At 49.1% G+C, this 20,429-nt stretch overlaps 3 protein-coding genes across 3 annotated transcripts; 2 read left to right on the plus strand and 1 right to left on the minus strand.

The window, feature by feature from the left end:
• LOC110436024 lies at positions 345-2,819 on the plus strand. Its single transcript, XM_021462208.1, has one exon. It carries the CDS (start codon positions 345-347, stop codon positions 2,817-2,819), a length of 2,475 nt encoding a protein of 824 aa, XP_021317883.1.
• On the plus strand, positions 4,360-4,947 carry LOC110436099. The gene has a single exon (XM_021462293.1). It carries the CDS (start codon positions 4,360-4,362, stop codon positions 4,945-4,947), a length of 588 nt encoding a protein of 195 aa, XP_021317968.1.
• LOC8063402 lies at positions 17,114-20,251 on the minus strand. Its single transcript, XM_002466550.2, has 8 exons — positions 19,596-20,251; positions 19,149-19,390; positions 18,932-19,054; positions 18,467-18,583; positions 18,192-18,374; positions 17,951-18,092; positions 17,684-17,849; positions 17,114-17,560 (listed from the first exon to the last, which is right to left on the minus strand). The coding sequence occupies exons 1-8, from the start codon at positions 20,182-20,184 to the stop codon at positions 17,542-17,544; spliced, it is 1,581 nt and encodes a 526-aa protein (XP_002466595.2). The 5' UTR covers positions 20,185-20,251; the 3' UTR covers positions 17,114-17,541.

Below are 20,429 nucleotides of genomic sequence, written 5' to 3' on the forward strand. Positions count from 1 at the left end.
ACCACCTTACGTCCCTACCCAGTAGAGTAGAGTAGTCGTCCTGATGATGTGCCCTGCGTGGCGAATAATGCGACATGTAACTCACTATCTGTAGTAGAGCGGAATGTCCTATTCTTTTGGAGCCTACCTGCGTGTAGAGCGATTCTCGCGAGCCCTCTGGTGTAGTTACCCAAGGCATCGCTGTGTAATGAACTCATGTAATGAATGTTTGGGTCTTAATAGATTTTATCGATGTTATTGCTTCTTTTGTATGAGTGTTGGATAGAATGTTCTATAAATTAAATTGCCTAATTATCTAAACACTGTTTTAACACATTAAATCGTGACCTAATCCATGCAGAGAGATGGCGTGCCGCCGTTCTGAACGCCTCAACGTTCGTTCCCCTTCACCCGAGGTGGAGTACCGCGGTCGTGGACGTGGGCGTGGTCGAGGAGCTGCCTCTCCTGCCCCCAGACTCGAGCGGGAGGGGGGGGAGCCCGCCCCAGGAGAGCCTGCCCTAGAGGAGCCCCACAGGAGAGCTAGGTCCCCTCAGCTCGGGGACAATGATGCACCACCACCGCCGCCACCGTCTCTGTCTGAGGTGATGGATCGCCAGACCCGCCTTCTGGAGGCACTGGCGGATGGCATACTGCATCGTCCTGGAGGAGGTCCGCCCAATGACTTCCAAAGGAAGGTAGAAGGCTTCCTCAAGCTGAGGCCTCCTACGTTTGACTGCGCTGATGATGATCCCATCGCCGCCGAGGACTGGCTGCGTGAGATAGAGAAGAAGCTGGACCTCACCACCTGCACTGATGAGGAGTGTGTGGGAGTCGCCGCTCACCAGCTCACTGGCGCTGCACGCACATGGTGGGACAGCTACAGTGACACCCACGAGAACCCCGGGGGCATAACCTGGGCTGAGTTCACTGAGGCGTTCCGTGAGCAGCATGTACCTGAGGGTGTCATGGACGCCAAGGTGGAGGAATTCCGCAACATCTCCCAGGGCACTCAGAAGGTACAGGAGTATGCCACTCGCTTCACCCACACCATGAGGTATGCTCCAGATGAGTCCAACACCGAGAAGAAGAAGATGTACTTCTTCAAGAAGGGTCTGAGCACGCGCCTCAAGGTGGCCCTCTCGGGGCACACCTGCTACACCCTCCGGGAGATGATCAACAAGGCCCTGGAGATGGAAAGGGACCGCCTGGAGGCCGATGCTCAGTACAAGGAGAAGAAGCGCCGGTCCGAGAGTTCTTCTCGTGGCCCGGCACCCCAGAGGCCACTTGCTCACGTGCCCCCTCCGTCGCGCCCCCGCTCTGCCCAGGGCGCTGCACCGGCTCCGAGTCGAGGAGGTGGTACCCACACCGCCAACTACCACCGCCCCACTCAGAGCCACCCCGTGCAGAGTACCAGCACGTGGAAGGCCACTGCACCCACCTCCACTGGCAGTGTGCCTTTCGCTTGCTTCAACTGTGGTCAGCCAGGCCACAAGGCGGCCTACTGCCCTGCGAAGGCTGCTCCACCACCTGCCCCGACTGCGACCAGGCAGGCACCTGCTCAGGGCACACTCCGCAAGCCAGCTGTGGGAGCCACCCGCGGCCGTCTCACACACCTGACAGCACAGGACGCTCAGGACGCCCCCGACGCGGTGTACGGTATGTTTTTGGTACAGGGAGTTATGGCATCAGTTCTATTTGACTCTGGTGCAACTTGCTCATATGTATCCTCTAGATTCGCACGAGAGCACAACCTACCCGTGTCACCACGGAAGGTACCTATAGACACCATATCTCCGTTAGGCAACCTCAGATGCACCCAAAAGTGTCAGGGAGTGAGTATCACCATTGAGGGTTACCCTTTTCTAGCCGACCTCACCTTACTTCCGTCAGATGGACTGGATGTCATCTTGGGGATGGATTGGCTGACCCAATACAAGGGAGTGATATCTTTGTCACCGAGGTATGTGGAGATAACGCACCCGAGTGGTCGTGTGCTTCGATGTGAGCCTAACCATGAGAAGAAGGCGCCCATGATATGCGCCTTAGAATCCAAGTCAGTTGAGGAGGTGCCTGTAGTGAGTGAGTACCCTGACGTGTTTCCAGAGGAGTTGCCGGGTATGCCACCTGACAGAGATGTGGACTTCGTGATTGACCTTCTGCCGGGTACGGGTCCCATTGCTAAAAGGCCCTACCGCATGTCGGTCGATGAGCTGGAAGAGCTCAAGAAGCAACTCAAGGAGTTGGCAGATAAGGGGTACATTAGACCCAGTGCTTCACCATGGGGTTCCCGTGTCTTGTTCGTAAAGAAGAAGGATGGCTCCATGAGGATGTGTATTGACTACCGGAACTTAAATGCCGTGACTGTCAAAAACAAGTACCCTCTCCCAAGGATCGATGACCTATTAGATCAGTTGAAGGATGCCAAGTTCTTCTCAAAAATCGATCTCCGATCCGGGTACCATCAGATGAAGATCAGACCAGAGGATATACCTAAGACAGCCTTTGTCACAAGGTATGAGCAATATGAGTTCACCGTTGTGTCCTTCGGACTCACGAATGCCCCAGCTTACTTCATGAATATGATGAACAAGGTGTTCATGGAAGAACTAGACAAGTTCGTTGTGGTATTCATTGATGATATTCTTGTCTATTCAGCCTTTGCCGAAGAACATGAGCAGCACTTGAGAGTAGTTCTAGAGAAGTTGAGGCAGAACCAACTCTATGCCAAGTTCAGTAAGTGCGAGTTCTGGCTTGAAGAAGTCGCCTTCCTTGGGCATGTTCTCACAGCTGAGGGAGTTGCAGTTGACCCAGCCAAAATAGAAGTCGTGAAGGAATGGTAGCAACCCCGTAATGCAACTGATATTCGCAGTTTTCTGGGTTTGGCCGGGTACTATCGCCGATTCATTGAGAATTTCTCTAAGATCGCCAAGCCAATGACCAACCTTCTCAAGAAGACCAATGAGTTTGAGTGGACACCTGAGTGTGAACAGAGCTTCCAGACCTTGAAACAGAAGCTCACCACCACCCCTGTGCTAGCCTTGCCTGACATTCAGAAGGACTTCATAGTCTATTGTGATGCTTCGAGACAGGGACTCGGATGTGTTCTGATGCAGAGTGGGAGAGTCATAGCATATGCGTCGCAACAGTTGAAAGACCATGAGCAACGCTACCCCACCATGACCTTGAGCTAGCAGCCGTAGTGCATGCCCTGAAGATCTGGAGACACTACCTGATCGGCAACAAGTGTGACATTTACACTGATCATAAGAGCTTGAAGTACCTTTTCACTCAAGAAGATCTGAACATGAGACAACGTAGGTGGTTAGAACTCATAAGGGACTACAACTTGGAGATCCACTACCACCCGGGAAAGGCAAATGTAGTTGCTGACGCCTTGAGCCGCAAGAGCTATTGCCAGAGTTTGTCCATGGAGACCATACCGTTGGAGTTGTGTCAGGAGATGGGAGATCTACAGCTGGAGATCATGCCAAAGGGCTTGCTCAGCGAATTGCGAATACGCTATGATCTGGAGGAACGGATTCGGGAGGCCCAAAAGAGTTGTCTAGTGATCCAAAAACTCAGTAGGATCATGGAAAGGGGTACGTCTCCTTGGTTTCACGAGGACGAACAAGGGACCTGCTGGTGCAAAAACAGAATCTGCGTACCTCACGATAAAGCCTTGCGAGAGGAAATCTTGACCGAGGCACACGACTCCAAGTACAGCATACACCCAGGCAGCACTAAGATGTACGCTGACTTGAGGAAGATCTTCTGGTGGAAGAACATGAAGAAAGACATCGCCGAACATGTGGCTCGGTGTGACACTTGCAATAGGGTCAGGGCAGAGCACCAGAGACCAGCTGGGTTGTTAAAACCCCTAGACATACCACAGTGGAAATGGGACAACATAACCATGGACTTTATCGTAGGATTACCCCGGTCCTCGCAAAACCATGACTCCATCTGGGTGATCGTCGATCGACTCACCAAGGTAGCCCACTTCGTGCCAGTCAAGACAGACTACCGAGCCGACAAATTGGCAGACTTGTACGTACATCACATCCTTAGGCTTCACGGGGCACCTGCTAGCATAGTATCAGACCGTGGCCCCCAGTGGGTATCCAAGTTTTGGCAGAGCCTGCACAAGGCAATCGGCACCCGCTTAGACTATAGCACCGTATATCACCCGCAGACTGATGGGCAGACTGAGAGAGTGAACCAGGTCCTGGAGGACATGCTCAGAGCTTGCGTACTGAAGTATGGGTCAGATTGGGAAAAAAACTACCTCATGCAGAGTTCTCCTACAATAACAGCTATCAGGCCAGCATTCAGATGTCACCTTTCGAAGCCCTATATGGAAGGAAATGTAGGACCCCGCTGATGTGGTCACAGGTGGGAGAGAGAGCGTTCTTTGGCCCTGATAAAATTAAAGAGGCCGAAGAAGGAGTCGCCCATGTGCGAGAGAACTTGAAGATCGCTCAGAGCCGACAGAAGAGTTACGCAGATAACCATCGGAGAGATCTTGAGTTCAAAGTGGGGGATCATGTGTACCTCAAGGTCTCCCCGCTACGTGGGACTTTCAGATTCCATGTGAAAGGGAAGCTCGCACCCAGGTTTGTAGGCCCCTACCGGATCGTTGCTAGAATTGGCAAGTTAGCATACAAGCTTGAGTTACCAGAAGAGCTAGACAGAGTGCATCCAGTGTTCCACGTATCTCAGTTGCGCAGATGTCTGAAACTGCCAGAGACACAAGTGCTCGTTGAGTCACTAGACCTACAGGAAACACTAGAGTACCGGGAGTACCCAGTCAAGATTCTAGACAGAGCCACCAAGGAAACTAGAAGCTCTACCATTCCCATGTGCAAGGTTCTGTGGAGCAACCACACAGAAAGAGAAGCCACTTGGGAGAAAGAGTCTGAGCTGCAGTTACGTTACCCCTACCTCTTCGAAAGGTACGTCACACCTTAAATCTCGGGACGAGATTCCAATGAGGGGGAAGGACTGTAACGACCCAGAATTTTTTTCCTAAAATACCCAAAAATACCACCTGAAAATTTTTCTAAAAATAACCCTTGTTTGGTGAATTCATACTAGGAAAAATCCCTTGTAGATGCACAAGTAGAGCCTATTTAATTTTTGAGCATATGCATATTTAATTCAACGTGTGATTTGGCTTTTATTGGTTTTATGTGATGAGAAATAAAATCAACAACCTTTATTTAATTCGTGAATCCTCTTCTAAAAGTCGACCCTTGGCTTGTGCTCGTGAGGCCTTAGACCCCTAGAGAACCCTCCTTTTTAAGTTGTGCACGAGTTGGTAACTAAGTTAGGCAATTAGCGAATCAAGGGGATGGATAATAGGATTAGCAGAAATTAGAAAGATTTAAGTTGGGGCTGGAAATTGAGAAATCGGCTTCTGGCCCAACCCCCGCGCCACGGCCCAGCTTCGCACCGCGCGGCCCAGCATCCCACCCTCGCTTGCGCTCCACTCCGGCACGGCCCAGCCCGCGCATAGCCAGCGGCCCAAGCGCTAGCGCGGCCCAGGACTCGCGCGCGTGGCCAGCGGCCGGCCGAGCGCTCGCCCAGCGCCCGCGCAGCTGACAGGCGGGCCCCGCCCGTCATCCCCCACCTCACCACCGATCCCCTGCTTTTCTTCCCCAGCGCCCCTGCAGCTTGGTGACGACACTGCGCTCGCCTTTTGACCGGACGAGAGCGGACGGGAGAACGCCAGGGCCTCGCCAACCACCCCCCCCCCGCGGCCCCAAAAACCCTAGCCTAGGGAGCACCTACGCCCTACGCGTGTCCCGATCACTCTACCACCGTCCGCCGTGACGCCATGGGCGAGAGTGGCTATATAAGCCGACTCCCCGAGCCCTAGCACAATCCCAACAACCCCGCCGCCGCGCTGCGGTACAGATACCCACCTCGGCACACATCGAGAGAGGAGAGGAGCAGGGAGGAGACGCGCACCGCGCGCCGGAGTCGCTCGGGCGCCGGAGCAGAGGAGGCCACACCGCCGCCTTCTTCCCCTACCTCGCGTCGAGTTCCACGGCACTGCGAACTCACCTCGGCACGGCCCCAACTCACCGCTGCACCGCCCTCTTTCGCCCCCGCCACTGCCGGTAAGCCGCAACATCGGTTAGCGCTCGCCACGGAACACTCGCACCATGACCGCCGCGCATACGCACCCAAGGCGCCGCCTTTTACCCCCTCTCGCGTCCGCCGCACACCTGCACACGCACGCGTGCACGCAGCGCACACCCAGGCCCGGGGAAACAAGTCCCGGCCATGCGGGGTCGCCACGAGCCTAGAGCCGAAGCACTGCTCACGACCGCCATGGGCGCGCCCTGCCCGCACCCTGGCCACGGCGCGAAACCCGCCTGGAGAGCGCCCAAGTCGCCACCTTGAGCACCTTTCGCACCCACCTTGCGTTCACCGAAGCGCGACACCGCCCGTGCGCGCAGCTTAGCGTGTCACGCGTGCCCGAGCAGACGAGCTCGCAGCCGTGGGCGCCGTGCGCACGAACACCACGGCGCACACCCCGCTCCGACCTAGAGGCGTTGCTAGGAGACCCCGGAACCCGACAACCGAGTTCGCCACACCCTAGAACGCGCCGTGCGCGCACTTCTAGCAAGGAGAGGGACACGGAATCGCCGAGGGCAGGGCACAACCGAGCGCCGCCTTAGCTGGTCTCCGCCGCGGCGCAAGGCACCCCGGTCCGCTACCGTCTGCAGGTGGAGATGGAGCCCTAACTGCACTTGGTGCACCGCAAACCGAAGGAAGAAAGAGAGAGGGTGGCCCGAGTCCACCTGGACCAAGCCGACGGTCCACCAGCCCTGCCGTGGACCGCGAATGGCTGTGCACCAGCACCCGTGCCCCGCTTCCTGGCCGACTGGGCCGAGTCCAGCACCAGCAGCCCAGGAGCACCAGCCCAGCAGCGAGCAAGACCCCGCCACCAGGCCGTCCTGGGCCGTCTTTTGCCAGGAGCGAGCCCGCGCCTATCCCCCCCTAGCCGCGCGTTGGGCCAGGAATGAGGCCCAGGTGGCAAATTGACCCCCCCTTGTTTTCCTTTTTCTTTTCTTTTTCCAAGTTTATAGCTTCCATAAATAACGTAAACCCCCAAATGAATTCCGAAAAATACAAAACAAATATCTAAATTCTTCTAAAAACAAGCTCTACGTCTTAGGCTTATTTATGAGTGCATTTGGTTCTTTCGATTCTTCTATTGGATTTTTGTGATATCTATAGGGGTCGCTCATTGCGACCATATGTCTCGTTTGACAGACCCGGAGGAGCCGACGACTGAGGAGTACGACCCTGACTACACTGAGGAGCTCGAGGACGACTTGCCAGGTGCCACGTCCCACCCAACCTCGTAGAATCCTATTAGTCATGCTATGAATGTAGAAGCTAGTGCTTTACTTTTATGCAATAATTTGAGATAGGTTGCATGGTAGAAATGATTGTGAGCCGTTACCTTGTCGCAACCTACTACCCTTGCTTACCCGCAGTTAGGATAGAAGCTTGCATCTTACTACTGGTACTCTACTCTGCATTATATCTGTGATGTGATGCTTGGTGGATAGTTGTTGGGTTGGTTAAGGCATGGAATGCCGATATCGGAATTTGGGGAGATCTTGGCGTGTGTTTTGGGTGTGTAGCGAGGGTTGAGTCGACCGAGCAGGAATGTACGACGAGTCTTGGGGCGAGTCATGCCGGGAGATGCTACCTGGGCGTTTCCCAAGAGAGATGCCTGTGGCGGGCACATGTGACAGGGTGAGGTCCCGGAGTGGAGTGTCTTCATGGGACGAAGCGCCGGGATGGGAGGTGCTGTTTAGCACGGGGTGACCGGATGTCCCGTGAGCGGGGCATCGGTCGACCCCATGTGAAGATGTCTTGCTTGGTCACTTAAGGACTGATATGTTCTGTGGACCGGGTCTTAGGAAGCCTTGCATCCCCACTCGCCTTAGCCATGGAACGGGACGGATGTACGACCAGCTAGGGCGGTGCCACTACTACTAGGTTGTTAGCGGAAAGTGTAGGGAGGTACGGGCATGGGACCCACACCCTAAGACAGCGTAGTGACCTTGGGGGCCCGGTACTACGTCTCACAGTCTCAGCATGCCGGTGGTACTCCGGCATGGCCCCAGTCCTGAGTGGTAGGGTGGCATCGTGTTTAGTTGGAAGGCAGCCCGGTATCAGCCTAGACGATGTACAGCGTCGATGATGGTGATCTTGTGGGTAGTGCAAACCTCTGCAGAGTTTCTGGTTGATCGATCGATACATATGCCGTTCGCGGCTATGGACCTTTCCTAAGTACAACTTCACTTGACTAGAGAGAGGAGTCTTTTCTACCTTCCCCTGGGTTGGTGTTGGATTCGGCGATGGCCGCTGAGGCAAGGCACGAGCGGGAGTCGTCCTTGCCGCCTAGAGAGTGAGAGTGTGGTGAGATGTGTGTGCTGGGATGGGAAAATGTGTGTGAAAGTAGTTGGAATAAAAGTTGACTTATTAATATAAAATTTGACTTATTCGCATAGGAAACTACAGCCATATGTTAGGTCTTTTGATTCAATCCCTTGCATTCCACCTACCACAAAGCTTCGCAAAAAGCATAGGGTGGGAGCCAGTGGCCAGTACAAATCGTACTGATACTTTGGCAGCAGGTTCTGAGCCTGAGTACGACTACGCGGGCGACGATTGGGAGGAGTAGGTGTCTCATCCTACGTTCAAGTTTGGAGGATCCGGAGTTCGCGCCTTCGCTATCTACCCGATGCTGTTCCGTATGCTGTGTGTGTGAGTGTGATTCCGCCAAGTGGCGATGTAATAATGAGTAAACCCCTCTTGTACTCTCTTTTGTTCGTGTATGACTTGTATAACAGCTGAAGTTCGGGTAATTCGAATTGACTCCTTCGCGCGTTAATTCGTTTTACAATTCGAATCTGGGGATTTCCCTTCGTGGAAATCTAGATCGTTTCACTAATCTTAAAAAAAAGTGTGCTAAGGGCGAGTAAAGAACTTGCACGAGTCCATTTTCTAATTTTCCTCATAAGCTAATTTCAAATCTAAATAACATATTTAGACCATACATGAAAATTGAAATCTCTCAAGGCTTTAATTGAAATCTCTGTGGTTTGGATGTATTCTCCTCAATCCATGTGTATTATAGTGATGGAGCATCCATGCTTGTGCGTGGAATAGTTTCCTCAATCCATGTGTATTGTAGTGGTGGAGCGTCCACACTTGTGTGTGGGATATATAGTTTGATGGCACGATTACTCCAAATTAACAAGCCTTTGATATCTAAAAATAAAAACAAATGAACATAGTCAACATATTATAATATATACAAAAACATAATCTCTACGGCTAGCATAATCTCATGTGTACTTACAGCCTCGTCAGAGAGGATGAAGGAGAGCCCCCCTATACGACAGCGCTACAAGGTGCCTTAGATGGCGGCGTCGGCTAGTATTTGACCCTTTTTAGGCTGCCGTTAGGACACCGGGATCGTTACCGGTGCTAGGTTGCTAAATTAGCTTCCGTAACACTTAGGATTTAGAGCACGTCCCGCGATTTCATTACGAACTTTTTGCTGCTGGTTAGCTCAATCCGGGGTTGCTATCGGTAGGCTCTGGCCGTCTCTAGCAGCGCGACCACGGACCACACAGCATCGCTTGCTGACCATACCTACTAGGAGCCGGCCTACCGCGTTTGATCTCTGAACGCCTCACATCACCCTGTCCAGGGACTATATTTCCGTCACTTTATATAGCTCCTGTCCATTGCCCACACTACACTGTATATACTGTATATATGATGCTCGATCTTCAAAGCCAGCCCAATCAGCGACCCTTCCTCCGTTGCACTCAAGCTTAGGCCCTGTTTAGTTCCCCATCCAAAATTTTTTCGTTCATCCCATCGAATCTTTAGACACATGCATGGAACATTAAATGTACATAAAAAAATAAACTAATTACACAGTTTGATTGAAAAACGTGAGACGAATGTTTTAAACCTAGTTACTTCATGATTAGCCTTAAGTGCTACAGTAACTCACATGTGCTAATGATAGATTAATTATGCTTAATAGATTTGTCTTGTAGTTTTCTGATGAGTTATGTAATTTGTTTTTTTATTAGTTTCTAAAAACCCCTCCCGACATCCTTCCGACACATCCGATGTGACACTAAAAAATTTTCATCTCCAATCTAAACAGGGCCTTAGGCCTTGTTTAGTTCCCAAAAATTTTCAAGATTCCCCGTCACATCGAATCTTTATACACATGCATGAAGCATTAAATGTAGATGAAAATAAAAACTAATTGTACAGTTTGTCTGTAATTTGCGAGACGAATCTTTTGAGCCTAGTTACTTCATAATTGGATAATAATTGTCACAAACAAACGAAAGTGCTACAGTTGCCAAAATAAAAAAATTCGCGAACTGAACAAGGCTGGTGACATATCAACCGCTAGCTCAAAAAGTTCTGTTCACATCCAGGGATAAGAAAAAGGAGAAGCTAGCTTCAGCGTGTTTTCTACCACCAAAATGTTATTGCACTATCTGATACTACAATTTAATTAGAAACTCACATTACTGTTGTCTGTCACCTTTATTTATTGACTTCATAAAAAAAAGGGCATATCCTGCCAGTTTATCTCATGTGAAAGGCTGCTGAAATACCATCAAACATATTTGTTTAAACATATCTGAAACTCATCTGATGCTAAATGGCCAGGACGGGATGGAAAAAACGTACTTGCCTGGGAGCTTGATGGCGCCCCAACTATGCCATGTTCATCGTCACTAGCACCCCTGTTGGTGGTACTGCCAGCGCCAACTTTTTTCTCTCCCTAATGCCGAGCTCAAAAAATGGCTACTGGGTGTTGAAAGGCGTCCCAAATAGGATAATGGCGATGGCCCCGGCCTCCTCTCAGATCACATCACAGAAACAGTAGCAAGGCTGTTTGGTTTTCCTATACGAGAGAGCTCCACAACTGCAATCATCTTAAAAGCAAATTTATTGGAGGCATCGTTTCTTTGCCTATCCGGTGTTTTCTGCACTACTATTCCGATCAGCTTGCCAACCTTATTTTCGATGATATCCGTTTGCTTCCTTTCATTTTCTTGCTAATCTTGGCAGAGGTTCTTGTGCAGACGCAGCAGCGTCATTTTGGTACCTGCTTATCGTCGATATCCGTTTGCTTCCTTTCATTTTCTTGCTATAATCGTCCTATCTTGGGAGAGAGGTTCTTCTCCAGACGTTAATTAGCAACTGAATTCTGGACTGCGCGCCTATCCAATGGAAAACGGAGTAAGTTGCGATACTATTTCCATATATACATGAGCGATAAATGACAATTGTTTTAGATGGAGGACTGGATGGCTCCACCAATAATTAAGCACAGACATGTGCATGAACATGAGCTATCACAGCAGACTCCAAATGCTTGGTTAGCTACTAGATAGAAATATGGGCCATGCTATTTGGTAATGAACTAGTAAGATTTATCAGTCATTTGCTTATAGAAGCCAAAATTTGGCAAGCTAAAGTGATTTTAGCACTGGCTACCTACAGTACGTGTAGCGGCTACATGTGGATGAGGTGGCAGCCATATATTGGTTCCACGAGGTTCAGTAGCTTTGATTAAAAAGCTTAAACCTATTGTATTTGTCTGAACCACAACATTTGCTGTGATTTTATCTAAAGAATAAGACCATATTGACTCTATTTGACACTAAAAAAACTAATGGCATATCCAATATCATACTCACAGCTATAAAGAGTTCGATTTTAGCATGTTTTATAATTTTGAGTTGGCTACCATCCAGATATATATTCCCAATACTCGCAGCTGCCATGATTTGATTATAACCAAATTTTGGCTAGGCTAGCACTCGAATGTTTTGGAGCAATCTAACACTCAATTTGATCTTTTCTTTTCTTTTCTTTTCATCTCCTCTTCTTCAAATCTCGCAACCTAAGAAGAAATTTTTTAATGAGGCAAACCGGCCAGATGAGAATGATGGTTGGATTCCGACAGCGTTAGAGGCGACCAGGCCAGATCGCAGCAGGGGCGCCCATGGCCATGGCGGCGACAGGGGGAGCGGAAAGAAGGAGGCCCTCTGCGGGCACAATAGAGTTTCACTGAAGAACATCGCCACTATCATGGCTATGGAGTTCTGGCAAGACTCTACCGTGCCGCTGCGGGTGAGGGCGGCGACGACGTGTTGAGAAAAGGAAGAAGATGTGAAGGAAACTCGAGTGCTAGGACGACTCAGGACACTCGAGTGAGGCATAGACAGATTCATATTAGGTCAGTCTCAATGCATGTTTCATAGGAGTATTATGCACATTAAATAGAGTGCCACATAAGCAAAATTGCTGACTTGGCAGGGTCATTAAATGAAGGAGTTTCATCAGATGAGAGAGAAGTTTCATTCCCATGAAACTCATGTGGCTCGGTTACCTAGTTTAGAGTCTTGATAACTGTGTCATAAAACTATGCATTGAGACTGGTCTTAAACCATCCTCGTATAGCACCCAACCTTTCGGTAATTTGACACATCTTGCAGTCTGATTTTCCCTCATACAATCTGCAGAACTCTCAGTTCGCAACTCGACCGGTCTAAAATTCTTCAAAAAAAAAAAAAGGAAATGAATAATGTGCAGCCACCAGAAATGTACGTGCTGTTTTGTGCGGCGCAGTTTTTATACCAGTAGCCGTCTTTTTCTTTCAACCAATAGTACCATGATCGAATGATCCAGACAGCTCAAGTGGCCGCCGTCGTCCTCTATCAGCACTAGACTAAGTTTCAACTGTACTCTACTACTCTACGGCTATATATAAACTAAGTTTAGTTGAGTAATTCGCCAGGAGATCGCTCGCATGACCCATCCAAATTCATTATTGGGCATCGGCCATCAAGTGGCTGGCGTAATCACCCGCAGAAGAAATCTCGCAAAGTATCTTCCAAGAACAGCAAACGGGATCTCGATAAGACAGCTATGAATATCCAAAAAAATGAAAACGAAATTTATAAAATACAGCACCACACGTATATATGGTGTCATGTGTTGTGAATAATAGAAGAACCCAGCAGGGGCCCTCGACCGGCCGGCCGGCGACGGTGGAAATCAGACGTAGGTTTTTCTGGAACCACCGTTTCATGATTGCTGCCAACGTCAGACGCGAAGTTGCCCCGAATAAACAAGCAGTTCGGGGGGAGTTCTTGTAGCTGTCATATGACCGGGCCGGGGCTTTTGCACGGCGTTTTAAGTTGACCGCCTCCAAACCAAAACCAGCTACGCCACGCCGTGGCCGTGCACTCAGGCGCCACACGCTCCAGCTAGCTGAGACCCGCCGGCCGGCTCCTTGATGCTTTCAACACTTCCTTGTTTATTGCAACTGGACGTCGTCGAAATAAAACTTTGCTGTCAACCTGCTTGTGTCTGCAGCTGCTTTGTTGCAGGGAATTGTCGGGTGGTGATTATTGGCCGCGTCAACAGTAGTAGGTTTTGTTGAGCTTCCAAGGACTAATTACGCATATACTACTACTACTTGATACTATATAGCCTTATAGGAGTAATTAAGAAACAAGCACGTGTTTTTGTCAATGCAAAAGGATTACAAACTAGTGTGCATCGTTATCCTTTCTTTCCTTCGGTTATAAGCTCGTTTAATACCCAAGCAAACTTATGCTACTTCCGCTGTATATCTTTCCTCCGATGTGCACGTGTTTTTTTCAGAGCCCATTAGGTGAGCATTTGGTCAATTATAAGATGATGAAGCATGTACAAATAATACTCACCACATTCGAGTCCGTGAGTACGCCATTCATCACAAACCGATATATAAGTTACTCCTACTAAACAAAAACAACTGAAAAAAAGCTAGTACGTACAAAATAAAACCACAATAAATAATAAAAACAGTAGCAGCACGAACAAAGCCGCTGCAGCGGTGGACGGACGGACGGTGAGCGCGTCAACACTCAACAGCGAAGAGCTGGAAGACCGGGCAAGTGGCCATGGCCGGAGGAGGAGGAGGAGGAGGCGGCGGCGGCGGCGTACCGTACCCTGCAATATGCTCAACAGTGTTGCATACGCGAATGGTTATAGCAGCGCTTCCCATAATTGGCCTCCGTAGATGCATGCTTGGTACGCACTGTATAGACGATAGTGATCTAGCAGAAACCACGAGGGAAAGACCTCAATCATGGTGGCCTACGACACATCACACATGCATGCAACCCCCTGCCTACGGCTGCCATTGCCAAAGCCAGCATGGAGCTTCATCTGATGTTTGGTAGCACTAACCCTTCTTTGTGTCCTGTACAGCACAGGACCAACCAACGCCTGCGTCCACCTATGTATGGCGCATTTAGGCTCGGATCATGTCTACTACTGTGATTATATATACTGGCACGAACATTATTTGAAAAGAAGTTTTTAAAAAATCGGCAAGCGCTGCTGATCTTAAACGTGGCAGCCAGACCGCTCCGCCGTGACATGGAAGCAGAACAACAGCTTCTGTGAGAGGGGAAAAAAAAAAAGGCAAAAAGCAGCGGGTGGTAGCTACGCGGCACAAGTTCAAGGCACCTGTCAAGCTCACGCGCCGAAATTCTTCACCCACCACTGTCCTCCGATCGGCCCGTCGCGGCAAAACAAGGCGTCCAGCCGTCCATGATGCTGTTCTCCCGGCCGCGCGCGCGACGACGCGGCGGAAACCCAAAAAGAAAGAAAATCTAAAAAATCTCGCGCCTGCACGGGGAATTCCGAATTCTGGTCGAGGGGAATCGAGGACTGGAAGTGGAACTGGGGACGGGCGGGGGGCGGGAGAACGTGCCGATGGGGGCCAGCGTCCCGGGATGGGGAAGGAAAACGAACCGAACCGAACGAACGGGGGCCGGGCGCTGCCGTTGCGGGGGCCAGGGCCCCGCCGGCCGGCCGCCTAACGGCCAATTGAAAAAAAGCGGCACGTCGCTCTCGCGTCCCATACGCCCACGCTGCCCTGAGCTTCCGCAGCAGAGAAAATCGTGGTTCGGGGACCCCGTTCGCGGCATAATCAGGCCGGACGATGGAGACGGCTGGGGCCTGGGGGGGCTTATAATACGCCCGTAGCTGAGCTGGACTGCAAAGTATCGTCACTTGTTTAATTGGGCTTCTTTCTTTTTCTTCATCACTGGTCGCCTAGGTGATGGCCTAATCTCTTTGTTTATCTGTTAGTATACACATATATTATGCAACTTGGGAGGGTCTATGTCTCGCAATGCATCAATATGAGTAGTTTATGTATCACCTTTTGGCTTTGGAGGGGGTGATCTCAGCTACGGGGGGAACGATCCGAGCCCGTATATTAGGAAAAGAAAACGCGGCTATTCATCGCCCGTCTCAGATGAACGTACGTATGTGGGGTTTCATTTGATTGCGAGGTTAATCATTTTCTTCTCTCTCTCTCTCCGATCCAGTAACTGTGCCCGTATGTCTGGTGTGGTTGCATACTTGCGTTTGTTTGTTTTTGTTTTTGCTCAAATACTTTTGCGTCGTCTGCGCAGAGGCACGAGCTGGATTATCGTCAGAGTTGTGCCATGATAGAGGGATTACTGGAGTAGCTTGCAAGCATATCGATCGAATCTGCAAGTCATTCAACGGTGTTTTTTCTTATAATAAGATCTTATTTCGTTTGTATTTGATAATTATTATCTAATCATGGATTAACTAGATTTAAAATATTTTTCTCGCAAATTACAGACAAATTATGTAAATAGTTATTTTTTAAATTTATATTTAGTACTCTATTTATATCGTAAGATTCAATGTGGAGAAAAATCTAATTTTTTTAAAAAAACTAAACAAATCAGCTAACAATATTTTCTCTAAGAATAAGGTAAAAGAAAGATAGAGACCCACGGCCACAGAGTACGAGGGAAGTCGTCACATGGGCGCCTTGAAGTTGGAGTCCTGGATATTTCTGGCACTTTCGAGCAAGGCCTTATTTAGTTACGAAAAGTGAAAAGTTTTCGGTACTGTAGCACTTTCATTTGTTTGTGACAAATATTATCTAATTATGAACTAACTAGGATCAAAAGATTCGTCTCGTGATTTACAGCTAAACTGTGTAATTAGTTTTGTTTCCGTCTATATTTAATATTTCATGCATGTGCCACAAGATTCGATATGACGGGAAATCTTGAAAACTTTTTGGTTTTCAGGGTGAACTAAACAAGGCCCAACTTGCCCCGCCCGGCCCCAAACGGCCAAACCCAACTCGCCTTTCCGAGAGAACAGGCGAGCAGAGAGGACCACCACACTCGGCGTTCATGTGCGCCGTGTTTTTTGCTTTACAATTACAAACAGCATGTTCCAAGTACCAGTAAACTAGGCGCTCCTACTATGCTAAGCAAGAGCTACCCTACACAAGTTGCAGCCAGATATCTAGGAGGTCTGTTGCCGAGATTCGAACCTAAATTTGTAGCCTGCCCACTTGTGTGATAAAAGAAGCAACGCTACTAGTACGTTACGCCTAATCGCATGTGCACATGGTTGCGAGCGACTTGTTGAAGTTGAGATTTTTTGAGAGAAGTTGTAAAACGTTCGATCCGACAAAGATCGAAGCCCACAAAGATCGAAGCCGTCCAGTCCAGTCAAGGAAGATACGAGTATTGTTCTTGTATGACTCGGCCCAGTTGGGGTGATACGCCTCAGCCCACTCTGTAAGCAAGCAGGAAAATGTGGCCCGGCCTCATATCAAGATAGGCATCATCGCCTCGAGGTTAACCTCGACGAAAAAGGGCCCCCACGGACCGGAACATCCTGGATGGAAAGCGGAAGGAAATATTGGAGTCTGATTTTGTCTCCACAATCGCAAAATCAGTTATCAGACATCTTTAAACCCTCTCTCTCTCACTCTCAATCTCAAAAGAGCATCGGCTTCTCTGACAATCACTGATTTATTAGAAGAGAAACGCTGATTTATTATGAAAGAAAAACGCTGCTAGCTGGCAGAAAAAAGTACGGCTTATAAGACAAGCGAACGATAGGCCGTCAAATCAGACTACGGCTTATATAAATCCCTACATAATATAGGAGCAGAAAACAAGCTTATGCTCTTCGACCAAAAAATGCTTCGATCTATGACTGTGAGTCAAATAATACCATGCATGGTATTTGTTATTTCAGTATTATACAAAGGTATGCTCAGTTCAGTACTCTAGAATCATTTACATGAAATCTATACAGTTAACAGTGCCCAAAACATAATAATGTCTCAGTTAACGCAATTGTCTAGGTGGACCATGGACCTCCTCGAGTTGCCACTAGCAATGCCTCATTTCCTAATATGCATGAGGTATTCTAGCACGGTCATTGAGACAAAATAGAAATCCAAAAACGAGCTCCAAGATATTGCGGGAAAAAAAACAAAAAACTAAAAAAAAAATCTTCATGCGGAGCAATCCAGCACCATCCCCATATTGACGAGCCAAGAAGTGATGCCTCAGGACAATAATTTGGTGTGTGAGCCTATCATCGCAGGATTTCCTTTCTTGCCTTGAAGTTGGGCTATAATGTTTTGTTCCTCCTATATTGCAGAAAATAAATAATTTAACCAAAGACTGTCTCTACATAAATGAAGACAGGAAGACTAGAGACCAGGCAAATGCAGAAGTGTAAGACAGTCAACAAATAAACTCGTCAAAGTTACCTTTCTAATTGCCTTCCTATGAACTTCCCCGAATCAACTGGTATAGGAGATAACGATAAGTAGTCTTGTTGTTTCACTGGCGTTTCTAAAGCATTGCTGCTGCGTTTTTTAACTTTCTTGTACTTCTTAGGAGCTGACCCAAATAGCTGAACAGTCAAACTGCCACCTGATGAAAAGTAAGTGTATCCTGTTAGCTCGAAGAAACACCTGAATTCAAGGCTGTGCGAGTGCAGAGGCAAAGAACTAAGAAAAGGAACATGAGCTTACATAATACAAGGGCAGCTCCAATACATGTGGTGTTATCCCATCTTTCACCAAGGAGGAACCAAGCAAAAGCAGCTCCCCAAACTGGCTCCAAGCCGTAAACAATTGCAGTTTCAGTTGCTGAAACATCGCCCATCGCTACCAGCTGCAGGAGGACATGCAAGCAGTACACATGCTTAAAACAAGCAAGCCTTAAACGAGAGGAGCCTTAAAACTACTAGAACACTCAAAGAAGTAGACTGACCTCTGCCCACATGCATAACACCGTAGAAAGAACTCCAGTGTACAATGCTGGTATCCAAGGAAATGAAGCTGCTGTATCCCAAAGCATACCGAAAGTCCAAGAGTCAAAGCTGGATTCACTAGTATCAACATAGCCGTCTTTGAACATACACCAGAGAACAGAAGAGAAAGCGACCACAAGGACCTGGTTATCAGAAGATTTTTTGTTCACAACTTGACATCACAATGGATAAGATATATAGCAGTACGAAGGATATGAGAATATCTTCACACAACCTCGAAGCTAAGAAGAGCTAGAAACTTCTTCTTGTCCGTACTCCTTGATATTTGCTCTGTTCTAAGCATATGGATCCCAAAAAACACGGCGCTGAAGAAGTTCAAAATATCACCAACCTTTGAACAGAACAAAAGCAGTCCAAAAAAAATCAATATCATATATTTTTAAGGCACAAAGCAAGAAATTCATAAAATATATCCAAATACTTGAAATAATGAAATCTATCAAATTTGAGGATCTAACATAACTTTTAAATACTTGAAATTAATTGGAAGATTGAAGACTCAACGAAAGTGTGATTATTGTTGCATAAAGAACCTTTTGAACAGAAGTCAGGAAAGCAAGAAAAATGTGCCTGAGATGTTTTACCACTCTGTAAGATCCTGAGAGCTATTATCACAACAGCCAAAATACTACTAGTAACAATCAGTACCCAAAAAAAAAAAAAAGAAGTTGTTACTTACGCAGGGAGGAGAGCCGCCACATTCCAGCAGGCCGATTCCAAATAGTGACATGATGGCTCCGAACCAAGTGAGTTTGGGGATCGAGGCACCAAGAAGGCCATCAATTAGAGGCACAACTATGACCTATACAGCAATAGATATTTAGCATTTGCCAGTTCAAGCCATTTCAGCAAAACCACCAAAATTCAGAACGAACTGGGCGCGAAACAGGATCTACCGTGATGGCCGTGATGAAGGATGCTCGGCCAGCATCAGATGAGAGCAATCCAATTGCTTGAGAAAGGTAACCTAAGCTAACCCAGACTCCCAGCTCCAGTCCTGCATAGCGTACACGGCGGTCCCCAAAGGCACGGACCGCGAATGGCACGAAGGGGATGGCTGCAACAACGAACCGCACCATGTTGAAGACCGCAGGCTCTGTCAGGGCTTCGACCTCTTTCAGAACCGGAATATCACTTGCTGGCAGAAAATAGGATAAAAGGTGAATTACAAAAGGCTCAATTTTACAGAGGCGATGCACTGCTATTTTTTAATACCAATAATTAACAATGACAGAATCATGCAGAGTAGAGTTTGAGATCGAGCAGCTGAGCATGTAGAACGAACTGCAGGGGCTGGGGGAGAGAGAGGGAGTGAGAGTAGGAACAAGAAAATGCTGGCACACCATAGATGACCGTGAGGGCGTTGAGGATGATGATGCTTCGTGTCTTCTTGGAGGCGAACAGGATCCGCCTCCACACCGGTCGGCCGCGCGCCGGCTTCTTCTTCCTCTCGTCCTCGATCTTGGCCTCCTCCTCGCCGCTGCCGCCGGGCCAGTCGAGCGCCGCGCACCGGGGCGCCACGAGCACCCTTGCCCGGCGCGGCGACGCTGCCCAGCGGCAGCGGGGCTCCGCGACGGCGAGCATCAAGCGGCAGGAGGAAGGCCCCGCCGCTGCCGCCCCAGCACCGCCCGTCTGCAGCAGCAGCACCCACGACGCGGGCGCGAGGGAAGAAGCCATGCCAAGACCGCTCGAGTCCTGCGCTCCTCCTCCTCCTCCTGCTGCTGCTACTACAATGGAGTGAGCAGGTGTAGCGGCCACTGGTATCAATGGTGTTCTCTGGACTGGAGGAGTGAAAAGGTGATAGGATGAAATGAAACTCGCAGGAACAAGGCCTGGGTCGTCGAAATGTCGGAACCCGTTGGTGGCGTTTGTGGTGATGGCGAAGAGCTTGTCTGTGGCGACGAGCGGGCAGAAGACAACAGGAGGTTTCATTTTCTGTGGAGGGAGGCGTGGAGCGGGGGGCGCGAGTGGGTTTCTGTGGTGGTGGGCCGGTGGGGGGCGTGAGATACTGGAGTTTTGCAGTGTCTCGGCCTCTCGGGATTGTTTCCTAGCGAAAACGCCCCGTGTCGACAGGTCTGCGGGTGCGGGGTTTTCAGATTAGACCGGCGCCGGCGAGTCGCCGTGGCCGTGGCCGCGGAACAGAGCAATCGTCGTCGTCGTCGTCGGGGAGGTACCGA

This window comes from Sorghum bicolor, chromosome 1 (genome assembly GCF_000003195.3).
Source record: "Sorghum bicolor cultivar BTx623 chromosome 1, Sorghum_bicolor_NCBIv3, whole genome shotgun sequence".
Classification (NCBI taxonomy): domain Eukaryota; kingdom Viridiplantae; phylum Streptophyta; class Magnoliopsida; order Poales; family Poaceae; genus Sorghum; species Sorghum bicolor.

Coding starts and splice junctions, on each gene's coding strand:
- LOC110436024 (XM_021462208.1), top strand. CDS start 345: ATGGCGTGCCGCCGTTCTGAACGCCTCAACGTTCGTTCCCCTTCACCC.
- LOC8063402 (XM_002466550.2), bottom strand. CDS start 20,184: ATGAAACCTCCTGTTGTCTTCTGCCCGCTCGTCGCCACAGACAAGCTC. Junction 19,391..19,595: donor CGCCCTCACGGTCATCTATG/GTGTGCCAGCAT, acceptor ATTTTCTGCCAG/CAAGTGATATTCCGGTTCTG. Junction 19,055..19,148: donor CCTTCATCACGGCCATCACG/GTAGATCCTGTT, acceptor ATTGCTGTATAG/GTCATAGTTGTGCCTCTAAT.
- LOC110436099 (XM_021462293.1), top strand. CDS start 4,360: ATGTGGTCACAGGTGGGAGAGAGAGCGTTCTTTGGCCCTGATAAAATT.